Below are 25687 nucleotides of genomic sequence, written 5' to 3'. Positions count from 1 at the left end.
TCTAGATCAGGCCCTAAAAAAACTACCTACAGAAATTGAGGATAATAAAAACAAGATCAATGAAAGTAACACATTTGAGAATTCAAAACCAGTCTAAGACAATCCTCAGCATACAGTTAATCCTTTCCACTCAATAAATCTGGGAGGCAAAACTGAGAAAGTAAATGAGGGCAGCCTATTATTCTCAAACAAACAACCGATATTAATGGCTCTAATTCATGGAATCAGAAACATGTGACAGAGCTGTCAATTCTTCCCTATTTTTAATGCAGCTCTAATGACCAGGGACAGCCCAGTTCTACCACAAGCTATTCTCCATCACCTGTAGCATCCTGCCCAGCCTGGTAGCATGTAAATGAATTACGCCACACATGAGCTTGGTATTACAGGTCTTTATTCTTTAGATTGTAACCTTTAAATCAAGAACAATGCATCATGAATTTGATCAATAGCACCCAATCACTTACCTCACTAGACTAGGGAGTCCCTTAGGGGCCATAAGGGCCCCACGCTTTATAATACACAAGACACTAGAACACCCACTTCCATATTTACAAATTCAGGATCACCATAATTTCTTTGGACAAGCGGGTCAACAGGAGAGATGCAAAGGAAAGGCCGAACAAGAGGGAGTGACTGGTACAAAAACATATTTCTGCCAGAGGAATGGCAAAGCCACAGTACATTTAGAAGTGCTTTTGGGAAAATGGAATAATTAAATATGCATTCAGTCCTCGCATAGCACTAGACACATCGGACTCCCAGTTGCAGCATGCCAGCAGCAGTCCAACCGTCTTGAAGAAATTTGAAAAATATTATAGGCAAAAACATAATAAATCAAATGTTTTCTCTATCATCAGACTATTTACTCTGTGAATGACTAGATTGTGCTCTGGCACAATGCTGTCACTCTCACATAAGGAAACCAGTGGCTGACCACAAAAACGGACTGACCCATTGCCTCATTCTCTATGCACTGAAGCAAAATGTAAATGACACTATAATACAGCACTGGATGAGAACAGCTAACTGAAAGCCACTCTATGAATGTATTGATAAGTATGCATTTTTAAGGGTTGTATGATTTCACAACGCATTCCGTTGTAACGCATGCCTTTACCATGCATGCGTTACAATGGAATGCAGTCACCACACACATCCTTTACCACGAAAATACCTTTTACACGCATACTTTTACAACAATTTTCATTGTAAAAGTATGCATGTAAATGGTATTTTCATGTTAACGGATTTTCATCCTAAAAATGTACTTTTTTAATTTAACTCTCCGCTAGAACACCGCTCATTCCACCTTACCTCTCCTCTCCTTGTTTTTCCGAGGTGACGTTGTAAGTCATCAAGAGGTAGCGGAAGTGTTTTTCCGTTTCCTCTTAAGACGCCAATCTCCTTCACATCTTTTTTCACAAACAGGTGCGTCTTTTTTTTTTTAAACCCACGCTTTTATTTTGTGGGGGGGAGACCCCCAAGCCCCCCCTTTTTTTTTTTTTACGTTAGCACACATGCCTTTACTACGTTTTTCGAAGTAAAGGTATGCATGGTAAAGGCTTCTCGTTGTAACCATGCATCCGTTGTAATGCATGCGTGGTTATGGTGTGCGTGGAAACGGCCGCGTTGTATTGCCGTTTCCTATTTTTAAGAATTCTTTTGGAAAAGCAAACTGACCATCACCCTTTTGCCTATTTGTTGCCATTAGCCCAGCACACTACAGTTCAGTTGACAAAGATACAGAGACAAAGTGATCTGAAAATGTTTAAAGCAGTCTTGTGATGTGTTCATGGATTAGTGGATCTGAAACATGATCAGGCTATAAGCATGATAATGCCCTTGGGGACTTTGAGGTGTGAGCAGAATTTGGTGGGGCAGTGGGTTTCCAGGAGAGCAGATACACATGCATTAATGTGCTGTAGGAAAGTGAGCTTTCCATGTGGCCAATTGCACTGTAGATGGTAGGTTAGATGCTATTCCGTTATTAGTAGTTTATTTTGAAGTTTGTCATGGTCTGAAACAAGCCTATCTTAATCATGTCTGTGTGACTGTGTATTTTACCTAAAAGCACCCATTTTGTGAAAGACCATATTTACATGTATTAGATTTAAAATTGAACTCCTAACCATTATTTAGTGAAAATATATTCAACCTCATCAAAAACGAAATGAAATATTGTCCGTCAATGAAATGAAGGGTATATTTCAAATTTGAACATTTATAGCTCTTATAGTTTGATTTGTTACTGTGCATAACAAAATGACTGTCAATAACACACTTCGGTTATTGTAGTAAAATGTCCTTCTGTTACTCAGTGGCATTGTGTGGTGAACATTGTCCCACTTCTGACAGTGCTTGGTAAACAATGAATGTACTTTTAAATTTAGCAATTACTGTACAAAATATAGATGCTCACTGTGCAATAAGCACAAAGAAGCATGTGTTGGAAATCAGATGGCCCGACCCAAGACGATCGCCCCGTCTCAACCAAAGTCTTGCCTGATCGCAGCTATTGTTTGGTCATATTGCTGTCATGCTTATCTACAAAGTAACAGCCCAATTGGACGGCCGTATTACAAACTGATTTGCACTTAATCCTAAGAAAAACAATTAAAAACCCCTGCTGCAAGGGATCAAATACCACGAAAGGATACATTGCAAATGTGAAATGAAGAATAGCGTATGTAATTATCTAAATTACATTTTAGATTAAAAAATAGTCCCTTATGCAAACACCCAATAGACGGTGTAACTGTTCACCAAAAAGATGATAGCGTGAGGTGAGATAGAAGTATTCCTTTGGGGCAGTGAGTATCGCACTCTATGTGCATATTACAGAATTAGCAACAACAGATCTTGAAGACAGCTGCGTTTTCAAGCCAGACCAGAAACGACTGTAAAATCTAAATGAAACTGATATTCAATTGGATTGCACCCAGTATTTTCACATTTAACTAGAAACTTTACTATATTTGGATAGGTGGAGAGAAACTGTAGTATCCTAGTTTCCTGTTCATGTTAATGTATGCCGTTTTCCATCACATGTTCAGCCAGTAGAATGTTACAGTAGTGATGTATTTCGGAATGTTGGTACTCTGTGAAGAAATGCAACAGTTGAGATGGGGCTAAGCAGCATGCTGGCTGCTCCTGGTGGGGCTCATCTACATATCTACAATACATCATCCTGAACTGCATCAACCTGTCTGGACTTGATTACTACAGAAACTGATACAGACATTATTTTAGAGACACTAACCTTTGAGCTCACTGACCTCAGACAATTTCATCTACTACATGAAACAAACAACTTGGGAGTTTGTATGAGAAAATGAACGTCATGTTCTAAACGTTAGTGCAAAAATAGTGCAGCCTCCTTTATGCAAATTGCATGCCTGGTAAACACAGACTGCGCACTTTGCACCCGATTCCCTTTTGTCCACTTTAGAGTAAGTAATGGCACTTTATTAAATCATGATAGCCATCATTTTAAGGGGCACAAACTTTATGTGCTGTTTGCCATCCAGTCTGGATCAAATCTTGCAATACACAGCCAGGTAAATCTCACAAGAAATAACATTTGCATCTGAGCTGTAATACCAAACCTTGTGGTACATTTTGTTTCACCCAACAGGGTATTTTTCCACCAGTTGAGGTCTGAGAATAATATATGTCAGCTACAATGAATTTTCAAGGAGGAAATTTCAACATTTTATATTTTTAATAGAAAAAGTGGTGGTATAAATGTAGCGCCTATCTAAACATAGGATAGGGAGCTTTTCTGTGCCAGAGACAGCGGACAGGTATTATTTCAGCCATTGTAGGTAACCCCAGTTGGAGGAGAAATGCAAATCCTCCCTTCCACCACTCGGGCATAGAGTGATGTTTATCTTAGCCCACCAAAGCTTACCTTATCTCAGTTCTTGCCATGTTTAGTCCACTTAAGATGGCCAATAACCTTATTTAGAGTTTGGCAGACAGGATACTTTGTCACAAACATGGAGGATTCCCTGTCCACCATATTACAGAAATGGTATAGCCTAAAGTGGACCCAAGATATTACTGAACATGAAGATGATGACAACATTTTGTTAATTTCTGGACCTCCTGATCTTTTTGTACAAATCTTACTTGTCTTTTCTTCTTTGCAGCTTCCCTCGATCAACGGCGGAAATGTGGCACTTAGCCAAACTGCCCCCAAAATATGTTTCACTTTTTTGTTTTTCTGTGGCTGCAATTATTTTCTGATTAAAGTACTTAGCTCTGCCATGACATGTCATGGCAGAAAATGATGTCAGAAAGCATGAACATTTTTATGAAAACCAAGAATGAGCCTGAAATGCCTCTTCTTTAGGAGAGCGTGCAATATTAAATGTTATGTGACAAGATGGACACACGGCATAGCATGTTTTTCATAGCCAGAATGGGGGTGATGATACTTACATGTCAACGTAACCTTAATATTTATTTCACCTTTACTTACAATTGACGCTTCTCTTTTTCCAGGAGAACTCAGTCAACAGTTTCAGTGGCTGTCTGAGCAACTTGAAGCTCAATGGTCGCTCTGTCATCGCTGCTTCTCAGTCCTTCGGTGTCACACCATGCTTTGAAGGTCCACTGGAATCAGGAACATACTTTTCAACAGGAGGAGGATATGTGGTTCTTGGTAAAGCATAAAAACAAATGAGTTGCTGCATTTTGTGTGGTGTTATTTGAGAGATCTGTAGAAACAATTTGCAATGTAATACTTATTGCACTTATTACCATAACTAGTAGTTGTAGGGTTTCTCAGGCATTCGGAAGAACTTGCCACATTCTTGCATTTATAAATAGGACTACTTTGCTAGTCCTTTTTCCTTTGAATCAAGATACCAAAAACATATTTATACCAGAGAACCACCATGCGCTAAAGAGCTTGGCATTATCATGAAACTGGACTAGGCGTGAAGGCACACAACACTAACACCTCCTTCAATATAGTATTCGTCTTTTGCAAACCAGGGAACTCCACCACTTCTTGCATAATATACTACTTTTGGCATTACACTTGCTAATCTTTGCACAGTAAACCATGTGATTTGGAGACTTTACCATATTATTGACTCCTCCGACAACAAAAAGGCAACAGACTTAATTAATTAAACAATAACACTAGGCCTCAGCTATTAGTGAAAGGTCCAACTCAAACAACAAGAAAAAGTCTGGATCTAGCTTTCAAAAACATTTTACAAGACAATATCAGGAGTATGCAGAACACATTTTACAGAAAAAAACACTGATCATGTTAGGATCCATGACACTGGTTGTAACTTCCTACTCCAATATCAGAGAAAACCCCTTCATCACCAGACAGCTCTAGTGCTACTTAAAACATCTGCGCCTGTTAGGCCAATTGTTTCCCGGATGCGTGGAAAACTGCATCTGTTCTGCCGCTACTGAAAAAGCCTAATCTGGACCCGTTAGACCCTGCAAATTATAGGCCAATCTCAAGAATACCATTTCCGGCACAAATACTGGAAAAGCTCCTGAATACACAGCTTACTGGGTTTATTAGGTCCTCCCATGCTTTCGATGAATCGCAGTATGTGTTCAGGGAGGAACATGGGACTGAAACCGCTCTGATCATGGCGACGGAGGAGCTCAGGAGTGTACTGGATGCAGTTGGGAAGGCTGCCTTGGCTCTTTTAGATCTATCGGGAGCCTTTGACACCATCAATCATGACATACTCCTGGCCCGTCTAGGAGAAATGGGAGTGCATAAGTCAGCACTCGCACTGCTGGCTTCATTTTTGGGGGAGAGACCCTTCACTGTCAAGTTTGGGGACTACACATCTAAATCCTTTAAATCCCCCTGGGGGGGTGCCACAGGGCTCATCCCCAAGTCCCACCCTCTTTAATATATGTTGCCCCATTAGCAACTATCATTAGAAACTGTGGATTTCTCCCCGTGTCATACGCTGATGACACCCAAATAGTGGTGTCCATCTCTAACAACACAGACGAGACAACAGACAGATTTAGGCATTGTATGTAACAAGTCAGCCGCTGGATGCAACTAAACTGTCTAAAACTGAAAGGGGATAAATCAGAGGTCATGCTGCAGGGGCGGAGCCCAGCATTTGGTCACATAAGTGGTGGCCTGCCAGCCTAGGCAGCTGTCTGTCACCAGTGGACAAAGTCAGGAATTTGGGGTTCGTATTTGATTCCAAATGAACATTTCAATTCAGATTAACAAACTCTCCTCCTCTGTGTGGCACACCCTGAAGCTGATAAAAAAGCTCTTTCCTTTTATCCCAGTAGAAACCTGCAAAACCCTAGTAACTATGCTGGCGCTTTCCAGGATGGATTACGGGAATGCTTTGTACGCAGGGCTTCAAAAACAACTACTGCTAAAACTCCAGCGTCTCCAAAACGCTGCAGCCAGACTAGTGCTAGACATCCCTAGGTTCGAGCCGGTAGCCCACAGACTAAGAAGTCTCCACTGGCTCCCGATGGAGAAAAGAGTTAAATTCAAGTCAGCCTGCATGGCATATAAGGCTCTACAGGGGATAGGCTCACAATTTTTGAAAACCAACCTGAAACAGTACGATCCGCCAAGGATACTCAGATCAAGCAGTGCAAAGCTAATCAAGACTCCCAGATTCAACCAACTAAGATTGGGGTGGGAGAAGCTTTCTGCTGCATACAGCTAAGACTGGGAACCAGATACCAGGAACCAATAAAAAATAGCCCATCACTGCTATTGTCTGGAAAAACCTTAAAAATCAGCATAGTTCGACTCCCACCCTTGTCAGTCCTAGACTCAATTCAACTGATTTAGCGCCAAGACGCCTTAGGGCATTCATGCGCTTTATACATTTTTAAATCAAATCAATCAATCAAATCAAATCAGATGGTACGTTTCAACAAACTCAAGGAGTTGGTGGTCTTTGTTCTGCCACCTTGATCTTAACAAGTCTGGCACAGCCTGCATTTGTCCTAGTTCCTCTGGTGCTCTTCTCTTACATAAGTCATAGTCAGAAACAAAAAATGAAACCAACATATTCTTCAACATATATGGTAACGTGTCCAATAAAGGTTGAATATATTTTTGTATAGGAAAAAAAAGTAATGGTCAGTTCATGAAGTTGTTTATGCGTTGAAATGTTTTGATAGACACTATTGATAACATTGATATCCATTCCTCCCTCAGATGATTCCCTCAGCTTGGGCTTGGAGTTTGAACTTGAGTTTGAAGTACGACCAAGGAGCATTTCTGGAATTTTAGTACATGTTCAGAGGGTGAATGGGGAGTACTTGAATATACATATGACCTATGGAAAGGTAAGAAGTTGTATGAAGCACTTTAGAGTCTGAGCATGATATATCACTGTTAATAAAGGGTGGTTTCATGTATGTAGTATTCTCACGTTATTTGAATTTTAAATGCAGAATGTTTTGTCCAGGGGTTACATTTAAAACAATTAACCAAAACTCTTTCAGCCAAGGTATGAAAAATTAAACTCCTATGCATTGAGCAAGAAGTGCTGAACTATGCTACTTTTGTAACCATGATGTCGTTTTCTATAGTTCCTCATAGTGTTTAAGAACACCTGGAGACATTTAGAAAAACACCTGTTTCTTTTTTAAATTGTTAATCTTTTCCTCTCACTACTTCTACTTTTTATATGTCCTTACATATTTTTTATTGTTTATAAGAAAGCACATATTCCTTTACACAAATATGCCCAGCCCTCCCAAGGTCTGGGAAGTTTGTTCTTGCTCCTCTTTTGCACAAGTGAAGGTGAGATTGTGCCTTAAAAAAACGAAGTGCTGGACACCTGACTGCTACCCTTGTGCCATGTTAGCAGTAGCAAACAGGACACTGGGGCAACTGGCAAGGTCCGCAAAATGGCTTGATATCTTCAGTCTTAAACATTAGACTAAAGCAGTGTTTTCACCAAGACTTTTACTGTAAAATTGCGGACATTCATTTGTTCTTTTTATTTGAAGGTTATTGTGATGGTTTATGATGGAACTAAGGAGTTTGCCACCACTGTAACTCCTAGGCAGAGTCTGTGTGATGGCAGGTGGCACAGAATAACAGGTAAGTGAAAATCCCTTCTGTCCTCTATCATACCCACCAGCGCATGTTCCTTCCCACTCAGCCTGCTTCCTTGTATGTGTATCCCTCTCTGTCTGCTCCCTTGGATGTGTGTTTTGATAGGGTCATGAAATGACGTCCTTCATCATTATCACATCTAAGGGTCACAGGATAACCCACTCAGGTCTTGAGGAGCTTTCTAAAAGTGAGCAGGTCTTGGGTCTGCCGCAGAATGGTAGGGAGGGTGTTCCAGGTCTTGGCGGCGAGGAAGGAGAAGGATCTGCCACCGGAGGTTGTTCGTTGGATGCGCAGGGCGAGGCTGGCGGAGCGGAGCTGGCGGGCAGGGGTGTAGAAGTTGGGTCTGTTGTTCAGGTAGGCTGGTCCGGTGTTGTGGAGTGTTTTGTGTGCATGGGTGAGGAGTTTGAAGGTGATCCTCTTGTTGACAGGGAGCCAGTGCAGGTCTCTTAGGTGGCAGGTGATATGGCTGCGGCAGGGGACATTGAGGATCAGTCGGGCGGAGGCGTTTTGGATGCGTTGTAGTAGCCGCAGGTGTTTGGCCGGGATTCCTGCGTAGAGTGCATTGCCGTTTTCCAGCCTGCTGCTGACGAGGGCTTGGGTCACCGTTCTTCTGGTTTCGGTCAGGATCCACTTGTAGATCCTGCGAAGCATGCAGAGGGTGTTGTAGCAGGAGGAGGAAATGGCATTGACCTGCTTCGACATGGAGAGGGAGGAGTCGAGGATGAATCCTAGGTTGCATGCGTGGTCCATGTGTGTTGGAGCTGTTCCCAGTGTGGTCAGCCACTTGGAGTCTTCCCAGGCGGAGGGGGTGGGGCCGAGGATGAGGACTTCCGTTTTGTCCGAGTTCAGCTTCAGGCGGCTGCTCCTCATCCACTCGGCGACAGCCTTCATTCCCCGTGGAGGTTGGTTTTGACAGTGTGTGGGTCCTTGGTGAGGGAGAGGATGAGCTGGGTGTAGGAGATGATGTTCAAGTTGTGCTGGCGGGCCACTTGTGCGAGGGGGGCCATGTAGACGCTGAACAGGGTTGGGCTGAGGGATGAGCCCTGGGGTACGCCGCAGATGATGTCAGTGGCTTTGGATCAGAAGGGTGGGAGGCGGACTCTCTGGGTTCTGCCGGAGAGGAAGGACGTGGTCCAGTCCAGGTCCTTCTTCTGGATTCCGGCTTCTTGGAGGCGTGTTCTTAGTGTGCGGTGGCAGACCGTGTCGAAGGCGGCTGACAGGTCCAGGAGGATGAGGGCTGAAGTTTTGCCGTTGTCTAGTTGGTGCCTGATGTCGTCTGTGGCTGCGATGACAGCTGTCTCTGTGCTGTGATTTCGTCTGAATCAGGACTGGGGTGGGTCTAGGATGTTGTTATCCTCGAGGTGGCGGGTCAGCTGCATGTTGGCGATTTTCTCTATGACCTTTGCCGGGAAGGGGAGAAGGGAGATGGGCCAGAAGTTCTTGAGGTCCGCCTTGGGCTTCTTGAGGAGGGCGTCAATTTCGGCGTGCTTCCAGCTTTCTGGGAAAGTAGCTGTTTTGATGACCTTCCGTAGTTGGGGTGCAAGGGTTGTGTCAGCTTTGTTGAAGACGTGGTGTGGGCAGGGGTCTGTCAGGAATCCTGAGAGGATGGAGTTCATGACCTTGCGGGTTTCGTCGTCGTTGACGTAGGACCAGGAGGCCAGCTGGTTGGTGCATGTGGCGTTCGTGGTGGGGTCTGTTGCGGTCGGGGTGGACGAGGTGTTGAATCTGTCATGGATGTCAGTGATCTTGCGATGGAAAAAGGTGGCCAGTGAGTCGCACAGATCTTGCGAGGGCGGGATGTTGTTGGTGTTGGCGCTGGGATTGGAGAGTGCCTTCTCAATGTTCAAAAGCTCTTTGCTGTTGTTTGCGTTGTTGTCCAGGCGGGCTATGAAGGAAGATCTCTTGACTGTTCTGATGAGGTGGTGATGTCTGCGGATGGCGTCCTTATGGGCTGTGTGGCTGTCTGGTGTGTGGTTGTAGAGCCATTTCTTCTCCAGCTTCCGGCATGTACGTTTGGAGGTCTGGAGTTCTTCGGTGAACCAGGCGACTTTCTTTCTGGGGTGGTTGGGAGGGTTTCTTCAGCGGGGCCAGAGTGTTGGCGCAGTCGTCGATCCATTGTCTGAAGTTACGGGCGGCGGCGTCTGTGTCAGTGGGTGGGTTCTGGGCGAGGGTGGAGGTCAGCTGGTCTTCGGTGACTTTGCTCCAGCAGAGGCGAGGCAGCAGTTGGGTGCGGTGGTGCGTGGTTGGTTTCTTGAAGGTGAAGTGGATGCAGCGGTGGTCGCTCCAGTGGAGTTCGGTGGTGTGGTTGAAGGCAATGTGGGTGCTTGTGGAGAAGACGGGGTCGAGCGTGTGGCCGGCGGCATGGGTGGGTTCGGTGACGAGTTGTCAGAGGCCGAGGTTGGCGATCAGGGTGGCGTAGTTGGCGTTGTTGTTGTTCTCGAGATGGAAGTTGAGGTCCCCGAGGAGGATGTAGTCCGTGGAGGCGAGTGCGTGGGTGCTGGCGAGGTCGGCAATGGAGTCACTGAAGAGGGCCCGGGGTCCGGGGGGTCTGTAGACAAGTGTTCCTCTGAGGGTGGTGGTGGGGTCGGTTTGGATCCGGAAGTGAAAGTGTTCGGCGGAGTTGAGGGAGTTGTCTGCGAGGGCGTGGACCTGGAGGGTGGACTTGTGGACAATCGCTATTCCTCCTCCAATTCCGTTGGTGTGGTCTCTGCGGGAGATCTTGTAGCTGTCCGGGATGGCTATGGCGATGTCAGGTGGAGAGGATTCTTTCCACCAGGTCTTGGTCAGGAAGGCCTCGTCTGGGGCGGAGGTGTCGAGTAGGTCTCAGAGCTCGATGGTGTGTTTGCGTGTGGAGCGGGTGTTGAGGAGTATGCAGCGGAGGTGGTTGGGACCGGTCCTTGGAGGTTTGGTGGTTCTGTTGCAGGTGAAGTTGCAGGCGTGGCAGGAGAAGGGTCCGTGGGTGCGTTTCGGGGCAGCTGGAAGCAGCGGTGGTCTCGGCCGGTGTCGAGAGCGTGGAGAGTGTTGGCGTCGTATTGGAGTCTGGCGTCGTGGTGGGGTCCAGGGGTTCTGGTGCTGGGCACGGTCCAGGCACGGACGGGCTTGTCTCCGGCGCACCAGTGGTGCGCCCGCTGCACGGCCGCTTCTCAGCCTGCATATGAGGAGGCCTGGGAGGGAGGAGCAGCTGGGAGGCGGGAGTGGGGAGGCCAATGGGTGTGCTGGGGGGCGGAGCCGCAGGGAGGCAGCGGGGGAAGGCTATGACGGGGCGATGGGGGGAAAAAGAAACTGGCAGCAGGGGCACAGGCTCAGCCGGTGACGAGTGGAGGTGTGGGGGCGATCTGCCTGCAATTAACCATAATAATAACCCCACTAAGATCCATAAGTCTTCCAATCATCCACCTTGTTATAGTCATCTAAACACCTTTCATAGTGGCAAAATGGGAACTTTCCTAACTTCCTGAATATATTCATTTGGTTATGTTCTGTCAACACTTCATCAACACACCATCAACTGCACCTTTCTACTCATGTACCACTAATAGTCTCTGTCACAAGTTACTGCAAGACCTGTACAGCATTTCTAAAGAATGAAATAAATACCAATATGAATATAGTTTTAAAGATTACATCTTTTTTAAGTGTGTGGTTGACTAATATACTCCTCCTATATATAGTACATACATCCATACATACATTTGATAAATGGCTCCCTTCTAACCCGGTAACAGACTCCTACACATTTTAGTGTCTGTTTAGACACCTTCATCATGAATAGGACAGAGAAACCAGTAAAGCCCTTCTCTCATTTGCACTTTTTTATGCACCCAATGATGCAACACCCACCTTCATCTTACTTTTTTTATTGAATTTTAGTTATCAGAAACTCTAAAATGCTTCAGCTGGATGTGGACTCTGAAATAAACCAGGCAGTGGCTTCACTGGATTCTAAAGCAGAAGACTTGAAGGCGCCTGTTTTTGTTGGTGGTGTACCGGGTAGGTTTTTCTCCACACTTCAAATAAGTGTAATAGCATGAGACAGTGCATATGTACGTATCTCTAATGATGTCTGGTTGGAGCTATAATGTCCGATTTGGAGTTTTGACGGTTGGGTTACTCTATAACAATGTGAACGATATGCCTTCGCGTTATACAAGTACATTATAGCCTTAGAGCCAGATGTAGCAGGCTCTACCAGCCATTAAAGGCCCGCTCCAGCGTTTTGGAAAGGGCCTTTAACATGGGAGCGGACCAGTAATCACCGGGAAAGCCCACTACGGAGGGCTCTAAAGCTATTACAACATTCCGCCCTTTAGATGGCAGACTGGTCTAATTTGTAAAAACAAAGGCCTCACGGAGTCTGAGGGGGTTGAAATCCCCTCAGCCTCCATAAGTCCATTGTTCGCAGCAACAGCTGTGAACAATATCATTGGAATGATCCCGGCTTCTACCAGCCATTAAAAGCTCGGAGCAGTGCTCAACATTTCAATGTTCTAATATATCTTATAGTACTTGTAGAATTGCGCAGTCGCGGCTCCTCGAGGGAGTGCTACGGGGCGGTGGGGTGGGGCAGGGGAGGGGCAGGGTCGGGGGGTTGTAAACTCCGGCATAAGGCCGAACAAAGTACATAAATAAAGAAATAAATAAAACAAATTACATTGCGCGCGCTGCAACTCATTCGGCAGTGCAGCGCACGCAATGTAATTTGTTTTTATTTATTTATGTACTTAACTCGGTTCAGCCGTATGCCGGAGTTTACTACCCCCCACCCTGCCCCTCCCTGCCGGCCCTATCGCCCCGCAGCACTCCCTCGAGAAGCCACGACTGGTATTGCGGAAGGGATATCCGTCGTGACGGAGTAACCCACTCGCCGAACTCTAAATTAAGCTCATAGTGTGAAAAGTAAATACTAAGCTATCCATTCTAAATGCACTGTCCCTTCAGGTTATTGTATTTTCATCTGGGAAAGAAAGGTGAAGGTGACCTTAGCATTTGTGTTCTTTGAAGAATCACAGTGGTGTTCAGAGATATACAGAACTTTTTAATTATTATTAAAACTACTAATGGGATGAACAGTCCTGCATTTTGTCAAATAACGTTGAACTTCTGAATATCAGTCAGTCATGTCCCTTGCAACTTATCGGATAAGTCTGGTTATAACAATGAGTCATGTATCAGAAATAATTGTCTATGCAAGCAATATCCCAGAATCAATTTGGACCCAGCATTTTAGTTCCATTTATAAATATGAATCAAACTATACTTGCCCCCATTCAGTGACACAAGAGAGGTGTTACTTTATGTGATTCTCTTTACTAACCAGGAACTAGTCGGGCTGAGCTTGCCTGCAACGAAGATGGTCGCCTAGGCTTTGAGCTCCATAATTCCATCCAATAATTCAACACGAATCCTGCGTTAGAGCAGTGCCAGCTACAGCACGCTCTCTATCCTGTGTGTCGGAAGACCGTCGGCGCACATAGGGGGTATTTTCAACTTCGGGGGTGCCCGGAGACTGCAGTTACACAGTGCCGACTGCGCGGCTGAGGACTACGCTCCAGGGCCTGTGACCCCGGCTGGAGGAGAGCACTCGCCTGCAGATGCAGATCCGGAGCTGTGTTGCCGGAGAGATGGACTTGCGGTTGATGCTACTTCCTGTGGCTGCACAAGGCCTATTAGCATTTATTGCCTTGATGCGGCGCTGATACCGAGCAACGGGTGACCTACAGTACCACTCCTGGAAGTTTCCTGGCATCTCCTCACATTCTGGGCCGGACGTGAAGCGGGGGCCTGGCCGCACTGCGGAGGCCTCCAGATTGAAACCGGGACGCTGCCCTTGAACGGTTAGTGGTTGCTGTGATACGCCCCCGCTGGCTGTGCGTGACCCTTAAGACGCCCCTACCTCTGTGGAAAGAGAGAGCGAACCGCTACGCCACTGCTGCAGCTGGCGCTGGGACATTACCCACATTAAGGCCTAATAGTGACCTATGAGACTTCCTGACTTGCCTGCTAAATCGAAAGCCCTCGCATAGTTGGTGGAGAGCACTGCTTTGGCGGCCTTTCTCTCCGGTTGGGACATGGTTTGCTAAAAACGCAACGGGCAGCCTGGAGTCCGGGATAGACGAGGGCTGAAGCATACCGTGCGTAACTACTCAACGTGAGGTGCCACAACATAGATCCCGACACGCGGGGGGATCCAAATTGTGCTGAACTGTCACTAACGGGCTGTGGAGGCGAGAACCTTGACGCTGGACTGCGGCGGGGTGGACCTTTCACGCACCTGCAGCTAGAAAAAAAAACCTCCCAAAAACAGAAATGACATGCTGCTACTCCGAAGTCCTGGGCCCTATTCGACAGTTCTACTCCTAGCAGGGGGGAGCCTTGCTGAACCGCGCTTGCTGAAAGCCAAGATTTACTGTGCCTATACACTTCAGGCCTCTGCTATGGAGAGGGTTGACAAGAACCAGCCACGGCTCACCTTCGGAAGAAGAACAAGACCAGGGACGACACCCCGGAAGGGGATCATGAGGCAACAGAGAAAAGTTCGGAGCAGGTGGAAGGCGATATCCGGGCCATGCTCTCTACCATGCAGACAAGCCCTCAAGCAAGTCTATCTGCCAACTACTCTGAATTTGATTCCCTATCGTATCGGATGGATAGGATGACAGAGAATTGACAAGCAAGTGGAGAGGATAGATATGGCGGAGCGCAGAGTAACTGAAGTAAAAGAGTCACAGACAGAACTGGATAATATAGGCAGAAACAGATTACCACAGCGCTGCAAACACTACAGGATAAAGCAGAGGACCTTGAGGCCCGTTCCCGGAGATGCATATACACATCACGGGCCTGCCAGATTCACGCAGGTTGGGAATATGGAGCTTTTTGTGGAAAAACTACTGCATACATTGTTGGGCCCTGAGCAATTCTCTCATATGTTTGTGGTGGAAAGAGCCCACCGCTCGATTGGCCCTCGACCTTCCCCGGGTGCTGCACCACGACCCGTCGTCGCGAAGCTCCTGAACTATAGAGATCGGGACACCGCTTTGAGACTTGCAAGAGAGAAAAAATCTTTGCAGTATGAGGTTTCGGCGATCTTGCTCTAAATTGACATCACAACCCGAGTGCAAGAAGCCCGCAAACAATTTGCACCACTGAAAAAACAACTGCGTGACCAGAATTTGGACTATGCAATGTTATACCCGGCGAGGCTGCGAGTCAACCAACAGGGTCACTCCAGGATCTTCACTGATCCCAAAGCGCTACAGAAAGCTCTGAGAGAGTGGGCAAAAGAACATCGGCAGAGTCCAGAGCACGCTGGAGTGGAGGGTGCGACGGGAAACAGCTTGGATGAACAGGACAAACGAGAAGCTCCTTCTTGCTAACAGATAAGATTTTGGTAGCATGAACTGCTGCAAGACTGGCTCCGAGTGACGCAAGAGGATTTGCTGGTTAAGTGGGGCGGTTGGGGTTCCATGCAAGATGAGGTTTGAATGTATAGATGGCCCTGGGACATGTGTTATGCAACTCGAGTAGGGTTGGGGATTGGCTGATGTGAGTCTTAGCACGCTTTACGCTGCTATTGGCTTGGATGGCGGACAGTAATTAACGTTAGCCTTATAGTAGATTACTCACTACAAGGACAGGCAACATCCACGAACGTGTGTGTTCCACGCTTTGTGTATCACTTCTGTAATTACAATCACAGAGTTGTTTGATGTGAATTTGTTATGATAATCAGGGGGTTTGAAGAGGGATTCCGCCAATGCACAGTCGGGCATAGCTTGGCGTGGGTGGGGGGAGTGTCAAGGAATGAAGGTTATAACTAACCTTGCAGCCGGATACAACAGGAGTGATGCTAGGTTACCTCTACCCCTTCAATGGTAGTCCCTGAGAGTCTATAATTGAACTCCCCAGGAATATACCACCGCCGGGGGAAGGGTGAAAAGGGACAAAAGAAACAATAAAGATGTGGCAAGGAAATCAATGAATGGCATGCAGCAGAAGTTGGAATCTTCACTTCTATACTTGCCCTCAGGTTCCTGTATATGAGACAAAATAAAACAAACGGTGAGTGGAACCTCCCCTTCCCTATGTCTAGGAACTATATTCCCTTTATAAGTATATCTCTACACTTACATTAACACACTACCACAATCGCTTCAAGCAAAAATGGTAAAAAGAGAAAAAATAAAATAAAGAAATGAAAGCAGTGTTGGTTGGCTTCTTATAGAGTTTGTGATGATGCAATAGTTCTGCAACTGACTCAGCACAACAACGTTGCAACAATTGTACTTAGCTAGTTGAAGGTTTCAGTATTTCTTTTAGAGATGAGGATTAAAGCCATCCATTTCTCTCGGCAGCTCCTCAATGGCTGTGGAAATAATCCGTGAAGGTTTCAATCAGCGCCAAAACACGCACTTAGGAACGTCCAGCTTTTGACTCCGTCAGAAGCTACAATTCTCCCAATCCTTGTCCTGACAATAGCCCCCCTCGGACTTTGCCTTGAAGAATCCAAAACGGCGTATCCGACAGCTTTACTGCAGCGTAGTTTGCCTTAATGAAACAACCAGAAAAGAAATGCAGACCCGGCAGCCGCCGCGCTCGCACTCTGACGGCCAATTACCAGGTGAAAGGCTAATACCAAAGGCTACAACACGCAAATATGCTCCAACAAAATGCGTGTTAGTTCAAAGCAAGTACAAAGGCTGTAGTAATCCACAAAACCCGCGACGGGGGCAACACGGGGAGCTCTCTCTCCTTGACTGTCCGGGAACAGGAATCAGGTGACAAGCACCCGCGGAAAGGAGAAAGGAGTGTAGATAGGGAAACGGGAGAAAGAAAGGTAGGACTAGCCCACAAGCACTCTAGGATATGTAGTCCCGCACGTTTACTCTATCTAAACTTACAGTCTAGCTGTGACAGGGAGGGATGGTACTGAGACTCACATTGATTGTTTTTTAAACTTTCGCACATTATGTATATGTGTGCTGCACGCATACTAGAATATCAATGCATGCGGTAAGGCAACTGTATATAGAACAACCCCATGGCAGGTGCGGATAGATCCTATAGAGTCGCTGGTCTTGACACTGTTAGTACCCTTACATGGAATGTACGTGGCCTTAATGACCACAGGAAAGTGCGTAAGATTTTGAGATTCTTGAATACTCATGATATTGACATCGCACTTCTGCAGGAAACGCACCTCCCACTAGACAGTCCTATACTGCGCACTAGTGGACTGCAGGGCAACATCCATGCGGCTGGTTTTACTACACACGCAAGAGGTGTTATGACATGGTGAACCCTAAAAGGCCGCTTAAACTGGAGCCTTTGGTGACGGACGCGGAGGGCAGGTTTGCGATCACTAGATGCAAAGGGAAGGGTCTGGAGTTGCTTCTGGTTAATGTTTATGGCCCAAACTATGATACCCCAGACTTTTATAGAAAGTTGTCTGACATGGTAGGATTGCAAGTGGGTGGATGACTTCTATGTAGTGGTGATTTTAATTTTGTCAGGGACCTGACATTGGACAGACCAGGGGGAAAGGAGAGATGAATATCAGCGTCGGTTAGAGCTATGGATAGCGGACTTGTGCGCTTTGATCTGTGCAATGTCTGGGGTCAGCGACATCCGACGCAAGGGGGATACACGCACTACTCTGCATATTATGATCTACATACTAGAATTGAGTATTACTTTGTGGATAGGCAATTTTTCACAAATATTAATGCATGTAAGATCCTTCCCCGCACATATTCTGATCAATCCCCACTCTTACAGGTATTTGAGGCTCCTAAGGCACGTATACCCCCCTTTACCTGGAGGTTTCCGCCTTATTCCTTGCTGGACACATTTTTCAAAGAAGAAATGGCTGAGGCTATTGAAATATTTTTTGGAAAGAATGTGGGTTCAGTTGACTCCTTTCAAACTGTGTGGGACACATTTAAAGTCTACATACGAGGCGTAGCTATATCTAAGCATGCAGGTGTTCTTAAGTCGATTCGGAACCGGCTTGCATCTCTAGAACAAAAATGAGTGCCCTTGGAAAAGGCTTTGTTGACTCTGCCTAATGAGGAGATCACTCAAGAGATTGAACTGAGCTTAGAAGAGTATCATATAGAGGCCGATCCGGAGATTAAACACTTGGGCAAATACACTACTGCTCGGGTCTATGGGCAGGGGGAATGCCCTGGGGCGGTACTTGTGCAACTACTCAAACAACGGAAAGACAAGTCTGTAGTCCCGGAACTCACAACTACAGATGGGGACACTTTAATTACTGAGACGGTAGTAGTGGAGCAATTCCGACAATATTACTCGGATTTATATGCCTCTCGAGGTGATAGTACAGAAAAGCACATACTTCACTACCTGGGCCATATTAAGTTACCATGACTAACTAACACTCACCGCAAATTTTTGATGCAACCCATTGACCGGGAAGAAATATTACTTGCAATATCGAATATGAGACTGGGGAGTGCACCAGTAGGGGATGGCCTATCAGTTGCCTTTTATAAGGCATTTCTTGAGTTACTGTTGCCGCAGTTGCTCACACTATATGAGGATATGTGTGTTACTGGTACAATGCCACCCTCTATGAGGGAAGCAATTATAGTTGCGATCTTAAACCGAGTAAACCTCCGAACAGCTGTGCATCGTATCGACCCCTATCCCTGATGAACGTGGATACAAACTTTTTTGCGAAAATACTCATGAACAGACTAATCCCACTGGTGCCTACCTTAGTAGCATTGGAACAAGCCGGTTTTGTAATGGCCAGGAATCTGGCGTATAACCCTCGAACGGTATTCACTACCATAAAACATACTAGGTCGGAGATACCTGCTATAGCATTTTTTTTTAGATATGGAAAAGGCATTCGGCTGGGTCAAATGGCCCTTTTTAGGACAAGTTCTCCTTAAGATGGGAGTCGGACGTTTTCTATACAGTTGCTTGGGGTGCTGTATTATTCCCCTGCAGCCCGTATTATCCCAATCTCTAGAGGTACAAAACAGGTCTGCCCCCTATCCCTCATTTCATACGCTCTAGCATCTGAACCCTTGGCCTGTGCGCTTCGAGAGTATCACAATCACAGAGGCATACAGTTCCCCGGCTATGAGCTGATTGTTTCCACCTATGTGGACGATACCTTACGGTACGTCCGCCATACGGATACTTACCTGTCCCCAGTACTGCGCACGGTGGTACTCCTTGGTACCATGTTGTGTTTACATGTTATGGAATAAGTCCATTATGTTTCCTCTAACTCCGGCCACAAAGTCTATTGGACCCGACTATCCACTGCAATGGTCCACAGATGCAGTGAGGTATTTGGGAGTAAAGATACACACAAACTCGGAAGTGGTGTTTAGGGAATGTTATGGTGTGGCAATTAACAAACTTGAAGAAGACATTGCTAGGTGGGTCCAGCTCCCATTGTCCCTGCTGGGCAGAGTGTCTATTATGAAAATGATTATCTTACTACGTTTTCTTTTCCTTTTCACGAATATTCCCATGGTGCTACAGCAAGTGTTTTTTCTCAGACTCCAGTCCCTCATGATACATCTTGCATGGGCAGGGAAACAAGCATGCGCCAGCTGGCAGATAGTTACCCTCCCAAGCTCAATGGGAGGATTGGGTGCGCCTGACTTGGACTTATATTATAGAGCTGCACAGGGCGCACAGGCATACCAATGGATACATGGTCCATTTGACATACCTCATATCCATATTGAAACAGTAGTGGCTGTCCCTAAACCCCTTCAGGCTTTGTTGTTTTCACCTTCTGATAGAAGCACTGGGATTCTAGACTCACTAAATACAGTAATACATACTTGGCAACATTTATTGCAGCTACAGGCTGGAGCGAATATGTACTCCCCAGCTGCCAGACTTTAATGGTGTGAATGGCTACCGCCATGTACGGATAAAGGGGTGGTGATGGCACTAAGGGTACTTGGAGCGAAACTTATAGGTGACCTCTTTGCAGATGGAGTGACTAAGAGTTGGGGAGACATTGTTGGGACTGAGGAAACACCGACTCTTCTTGCACAATTTCAGTTCCACAGAGTTAGACATGCACTTAGAGAGATTCTTGGGGAGGATATGGCCGAGCCCCCTGACTGGCCGGCTTTGACCAATCTCATCAAATCACAGACACCCACGAAGATGATAACCAGAATTTAACAAGTCTCGATGTCTAATAGAAAACACAGTTACACTAAAGCAAGATTAGCCTGGCAGCGAGACCTACAATGTGACATTACAGACGAAATATGGTCATATTGTTGCGTGAACACAAAGCGCATATCCCTCAACGGGAGACATAGACTAATACATTTTAAATTCCTGAACAGGGTTTACTACACCCCGGAGCGTCTGCACAGATATGGCTTGAGAAAGGAGTCTACATGTGATGGGTGCAATGCCCAGACGGCTGATTTTTTCCACTTAGCTTGGATGTGTTTTGGGATAGCTCATTTCTGGGGACAGGTCTTTGCGGAGCTGTACCAAGTTACGGAACTGTCGCTGGCGCCAGAGCTGATGCTAGCATTACTTGGGTACTCCAGGGCTCTTCCTAAAGTGACACGTAGGCTGATAGATATGGACCTGCTGTTGGCAAAAAGATGTGTGTCAATATGCTGGTCGCGAGGACCTCTCCCTACAATGGCGCAGTGGCCAAGAGACATGTTATACTGTAGTACCCAAACTGAAAACTATAGTGCCTTACAGCCTCCACATAATAGACCAAACATTTTTTGGGTGCTGTACAAAACATTTGTGGAGAACAGAGGTGCAGATGAGATGGGCGATGGGAGTGAGGTGCAAGAGGCTGCTCTATCAGAGTCACAGACTAAGGAGTAGAGTTATAAGCGCGTTGTTCATATTATATGCCGTATATTATGCTATGACGGATCGATGAGTGTCCTGAATTTGGTGGGCTATGGGATAACAAAACAAACAATGCAAATGCCATGTGAACTGTATAATACTTTATTGATGTATGTACTGGGCAGGGATATTAGTATTTGAAGCATTCCTGAGAAGACAGGAAAATTGTATGAGTCTCGTGTTATGGTTATATAAAAACAATAAACATATTTAAAAAAATCAGGAACTAGTCCTCAAGTAAAACACTGGGACCCATCTGAACACGTGTGATCTTTGAAACATGATTTGCTACTTTGTGCTCCATACTTATGTTGTCCTTTTAATGCCCTTTTGGAAACCAGAGTCTTCCCAGAGAGAAACCTCGACAGTAGCAGATGATATCAGTTTAATAGGAAGGTAATTGAGCTGATTGGGAAGTGCCCAGCCATGGTCGCTTCTGAATGTCATCTTAGGGAAATTCTTGCTAAAAACAAATGAAGTATGGGTACATTAGAATCGAATTTTGAACACTCATTCACCATAAACCTTCTAATCCCAACGGGCCTGATTGACAGTTTTGTGGACAGAATACCTCTCCTCCAAATTCTCGTCCACTGTTCCTATTTAGAGTAGGGTGGACTGATAGCTTTCCATTGACTCTGTTAATGGAAAGCTTACTCTCACGGCGTGCAAAGTGCTGGCTGTCAATGTCAGTAACTACACAGCCTATTTAGGGCTAGAGTCTGTTGTTTTTTTCTTCTAACCATCACCACCATGGAAAACCCAGCAGTGATCAACAGAAAAATGTAAATATTGACCCACAAACCCTGGGAAAAAAACTCCCAAGTTGTGTGGGTCTTTATTTATTTGAATTTCAAAAGGAAACACCCAACTTGAGCTCAGTGAGTGTAGTGGATGTCTCTAAAAGTTGAAGGTCTGTCTCCAGCTCGGTAAAACATTTGATGCAAGTCCATAAAAACAATGATGCTAGAGTTCCCTTTTAGGTCAACAAAGAATCAGTAGATTATTTTGGCATTCACCAAGCCGTAAGGCATGAATAGGGTTTCTGGCTCCAGCTTTGATCACTTTGTTTATTTGTGAACCCCCATCTTTTGAAAATGGTAGATGATGTTGATTATGTGGGTGATAAATGCATGTCTTTCTTGTGTTTTTTTCATGGCAATTTTGTACTTTTTGTCAAATCGAGAAAAAACTCTAGCACTTTGCCTTTGCTGACTACTGCACAGTGAAAAACAAAACTGATAATCAGTGCCTCAAAAACCAAATGTATGTCTTTTGGGAAATACTCAATAGCAAGCTGTAATGCTAAGGTGTACGATCAAAGTATTAACGTATTTAAACATTTATTTAAGTATCTGTTCAGTACAAAAATGCAATGGGCCTGTATAGCTGATGAAGTGCAGGCTGATTCAGTTTTTTTTAATTTTCTGAGGCATTTAAAAACAAAGAGATGACAAAAATTCTGGATACATTGCTGAACAATATGTGTAGTGGAAAACAAAACTAACAATGGAATCAAAGTGTGTCATATAAGTAGGTAAAACTGTAGTCCCCTACTAAACTGTGTTCCAGAATGTTTATCTGAGCATTTCTTAGATATCATGACAAAGTGTGGAGGAAATTTATATTTCAATCTTCAGCGTGCCTTTTGCCCTCAGCAAATGTCCCTCTAGGACATCCTCTCGTAAAATGCTCTATTTTCTGTGGGTTGAATATGAACACAGGATTCGTTGCCTATTGGCCTCACCACTGCTGAATGTGGCAAAGTTGCACAGACCACAGAATTTAATTCTGTGAACAGCACTTTTCCATGACAGACCATCATGACCTACCTGCCGCCCTCCATGACCTACTTCAATGACATAGACTGGATTCAATACTAAATCTCAAGACTTACATTTAGTAACTTATTTTAACAAAGGTATCCATATTTGTTATGTTATGTTAATAGGTGTTTATACAATGTCATGTTTGTTGTGTAAACAACACTGACACCATCAACCAAGAAATAAGTCTAAAAGGTGTAGCTATAGTAAACATGATTGAAAAGACAGGGCATTTACAACATCGTTTACATAACTACATAACACAGGTGAAGGTTAAGCATGATTTGATTCAAATCAATTGACTAAATGCACAAAAATGACACTAACCTAATGATTTAGGGGAAGATTATGGGTTCCAGGGTGAGGGGTGCCAAAATGACCTGATTCGTAATAACTGGCACCTCTGCACCATGCAATTATGAATTTGTGTCCCCAAAATGTGGAATTACCATGAAGTTCCAGGGTTACCAGGTCCAAATGTATGTGCTGATCCCTGATTCTGAGGATAGTTCTGCTCCAATTTACCACCTTTTCTCATAAGGTGGTAAATGTGAGTAGAGTCCATGTGGGTTACAGGATGGGGGAATGTGGAGGGCATCAGAAGACAAAGAGGCCTGTGGGCTAAAAAGGGGAGCACTGCATTCTCCCACCATGCCATAGAAGTGGATTGAGCAAAGTGCCACCGGTGCTAACCTTTGAAAATATGCACAGTGAAATTGTGGTCAAATGCCCCCAGATGTATAAAATTCAGGTTCTCATAGAAGACTCACTGTAACAGAAAGAAATAAAAACAGATGAGAATGTTAGTACAGTATATCCTGAACTGAATAGTCTGTGTTATCCAAACTATATATACACCATTGATGTTGCTGGGGCAGATCATGTTATCGAACAAAAGTAGTAAATTCATGCTTCTAATGATTACATTTCAAATCCTGTCACTTAAGTACACATTTGTATGAAACAATAATTCCCATAGTTATAGCCGTCTACCATGCAGAAACCTGTGTTGTTCTGATTACTTTATGATATTGCTTGATGACATGCCTGTAACGGCTTGCAGCTTAAAGTGCTCATAATGTAATAGGACCTTACCTCCAGATACCTCATTATATTATGTTCTAACACTCTAAACTCATCACAATGCTGTTTGTCATCTCTTGTTCTTGATTCCACCTTATGATAATCTCAATTTCATGTAAGTCTTTCTTGTTTTTTATGTAACGTCTATGAGTTATTTTGCAAACAACTGATGTGCTCAGCTCTGGAGAGTTCATGCTACTCTGAGAATTCATCAAAATAGACCTGACAAGATTGTTGGCCTATCTTTTGATTGCTTAATGCAGTACAGTATATTGTACATAAATTATATCACTTAAACACGAGCTTTGCCCAATTTGTGGAGTATTCGGCTAACACTCACAATAGACAAGTTTGGCTGCACATGCATGCAGAAGTAAACAGCAATAAAAGGGAGCATGCTTCATTATTTGTCCTATAGAACATTCAATTGTTGGAGCAATACTTCAGAACACAGTAGGATCATTTCCTTCTTCCTGGTTTCAGAAATTAATTGACAAACCTTGACAGAAATAAAAGTATTTTTCCAGCTGCTGCTGAAATATTTTGGCAATATCTACTATGAAGAGTAATTACGTACAACTTAATTTTTGTTTGTCAATTTAAGTGCAACAGATATCTTTTAAAGTGTGGGATATATATATATATATATATATATATATATATATATATATATATATATATATATATATATATATATATATATATATATATATATATATATATATATATATATATATATATATATATATATATATGCAATACATATAGTGTAAAAGGAAATTAACTTTAGTGATGTGTATTTTTCATCATTTGGACGAGAAAGGCATTCCGAGTGGGTTACAAATGTAATTAGTTTGCTGTAGGCAACTAAAATGACTCTAACAAACTTTTTTTCTTTTCTTCTGTACCCATTAGAGTCAATGTTAGCATCAACCCTAACAACCCGTGGCTCCTTCACAGGCTGCGTACGCAACTTTTTCATTGATGGTAAAGCAGTGCTCTTCAGCAAAGCAGCTCTCGTCAATGGAGCAGTGAGCATCAATTCCTGCCCGGCAGCCTGAAGTGGAGTCATAATCATTGTGGTCAATGCTGAGATCTTCTTCAGGATCACTGCAAATAACAAAACAAAGTCATCTCATATGGACATGCCTGAACGCTAACACTCATGTCATATGCATGACCGTCTCACGCTGAGCAGTCTCTCTTTAGAGCAGTCACCAGGACTCATGCACTTGCAATTTGCAAACACAAAAAGAAATCCAATATGTTTTCGAATACAATTTTGTTTCTGCATTGCACTCCATATGCTGTGGACATTTAACATTTACTGTTGGTCAGCTTGATTGCACCACATAATTAAACATTTTTTCATTTTACTCCAGTCACTGTCACAGCAACAACAAATGTAAATCTTTTAAAATACTGTGTTAAAATTTAGTGGTACAACTTTCAAACCCAAAAGATTCTAATGCCTCTCTCTCTTGTTTGCTTCACCATGATTGCTAATGTGCATTGAAGAATAAAAGCAGATGCTTGAATTACTGAACTGGTGATTGCGTTTATTCAACTTAACATACTGACAAAAATAAAATATTTAAGGTGACAATCCTATTCAGCAACGGAAGTAGAAGCAGATGAAATAAAAGCGCAATAGAGGTGATACGTCAGCTCCAAAGAGCTATGATGTGAGAATTTTTGTTGTCAATAAAGCTGCTGTTGATGAGAGATTTGCGATGCGAGGGCCTGCATAAGTGAAACCTTGCACAGCAGCTGTTCCGATGTG

At 44.3% G+C, this 25687-nt stretch overlaps 1 protein-coding gene across 1 annotated transcript in view; it reads left to right on the top strand.

Annotated features, from left to right (window-relative positions):
• The window catches only part of LAMA4 (laminin subunit alpha 4), a 583946-nt gene extending 558496 nt beyond the window's left edge, over window positions 1–25450 (top strand). The window contains exons 36-40 of the mRNA XM_086926829.1: window positions 4510–4669; window positions 7196–7326; window positions 7996–8089; window positions 11975–12094; window positions 24820–25450. Coding sequence (XP_086782955.1) covers window positions 4510–4669; window positions 7196–7326; window positions 7996–8089; window positions 11975–12094; window positions 24820–24965 — 651 coding nt within the window. The 3' untranslated portion in view covers window positions 24966–25450. The remainder of the gene's footprint in view (window positions 1–4509; window positions 4670–7195; window positions 7327–7995; window positions 8090–11974; window positions 12095–24819) is intronic.
• The last annotated feature ends 237 nt before the right edge of the window (window positions 25451–25687 follow it).

This window comes from Lissotriton vulgaris, chromosome 6 (assembly GCF_964263255.1).
Source record: "Lissotriton vulgaris chromosome 6, aLisVul1.2, whole genome shotgun sequence".
Taxonomy (NCBI): Eukaryota; Metazoa; Chordata; class Amphibia; order Caudata; family Salamandridae; genus Lissotriton; species Lissotriton vulgaris.
This window is presented reverse-complemented; position numbering and strand designations above follow the sequence as displayed.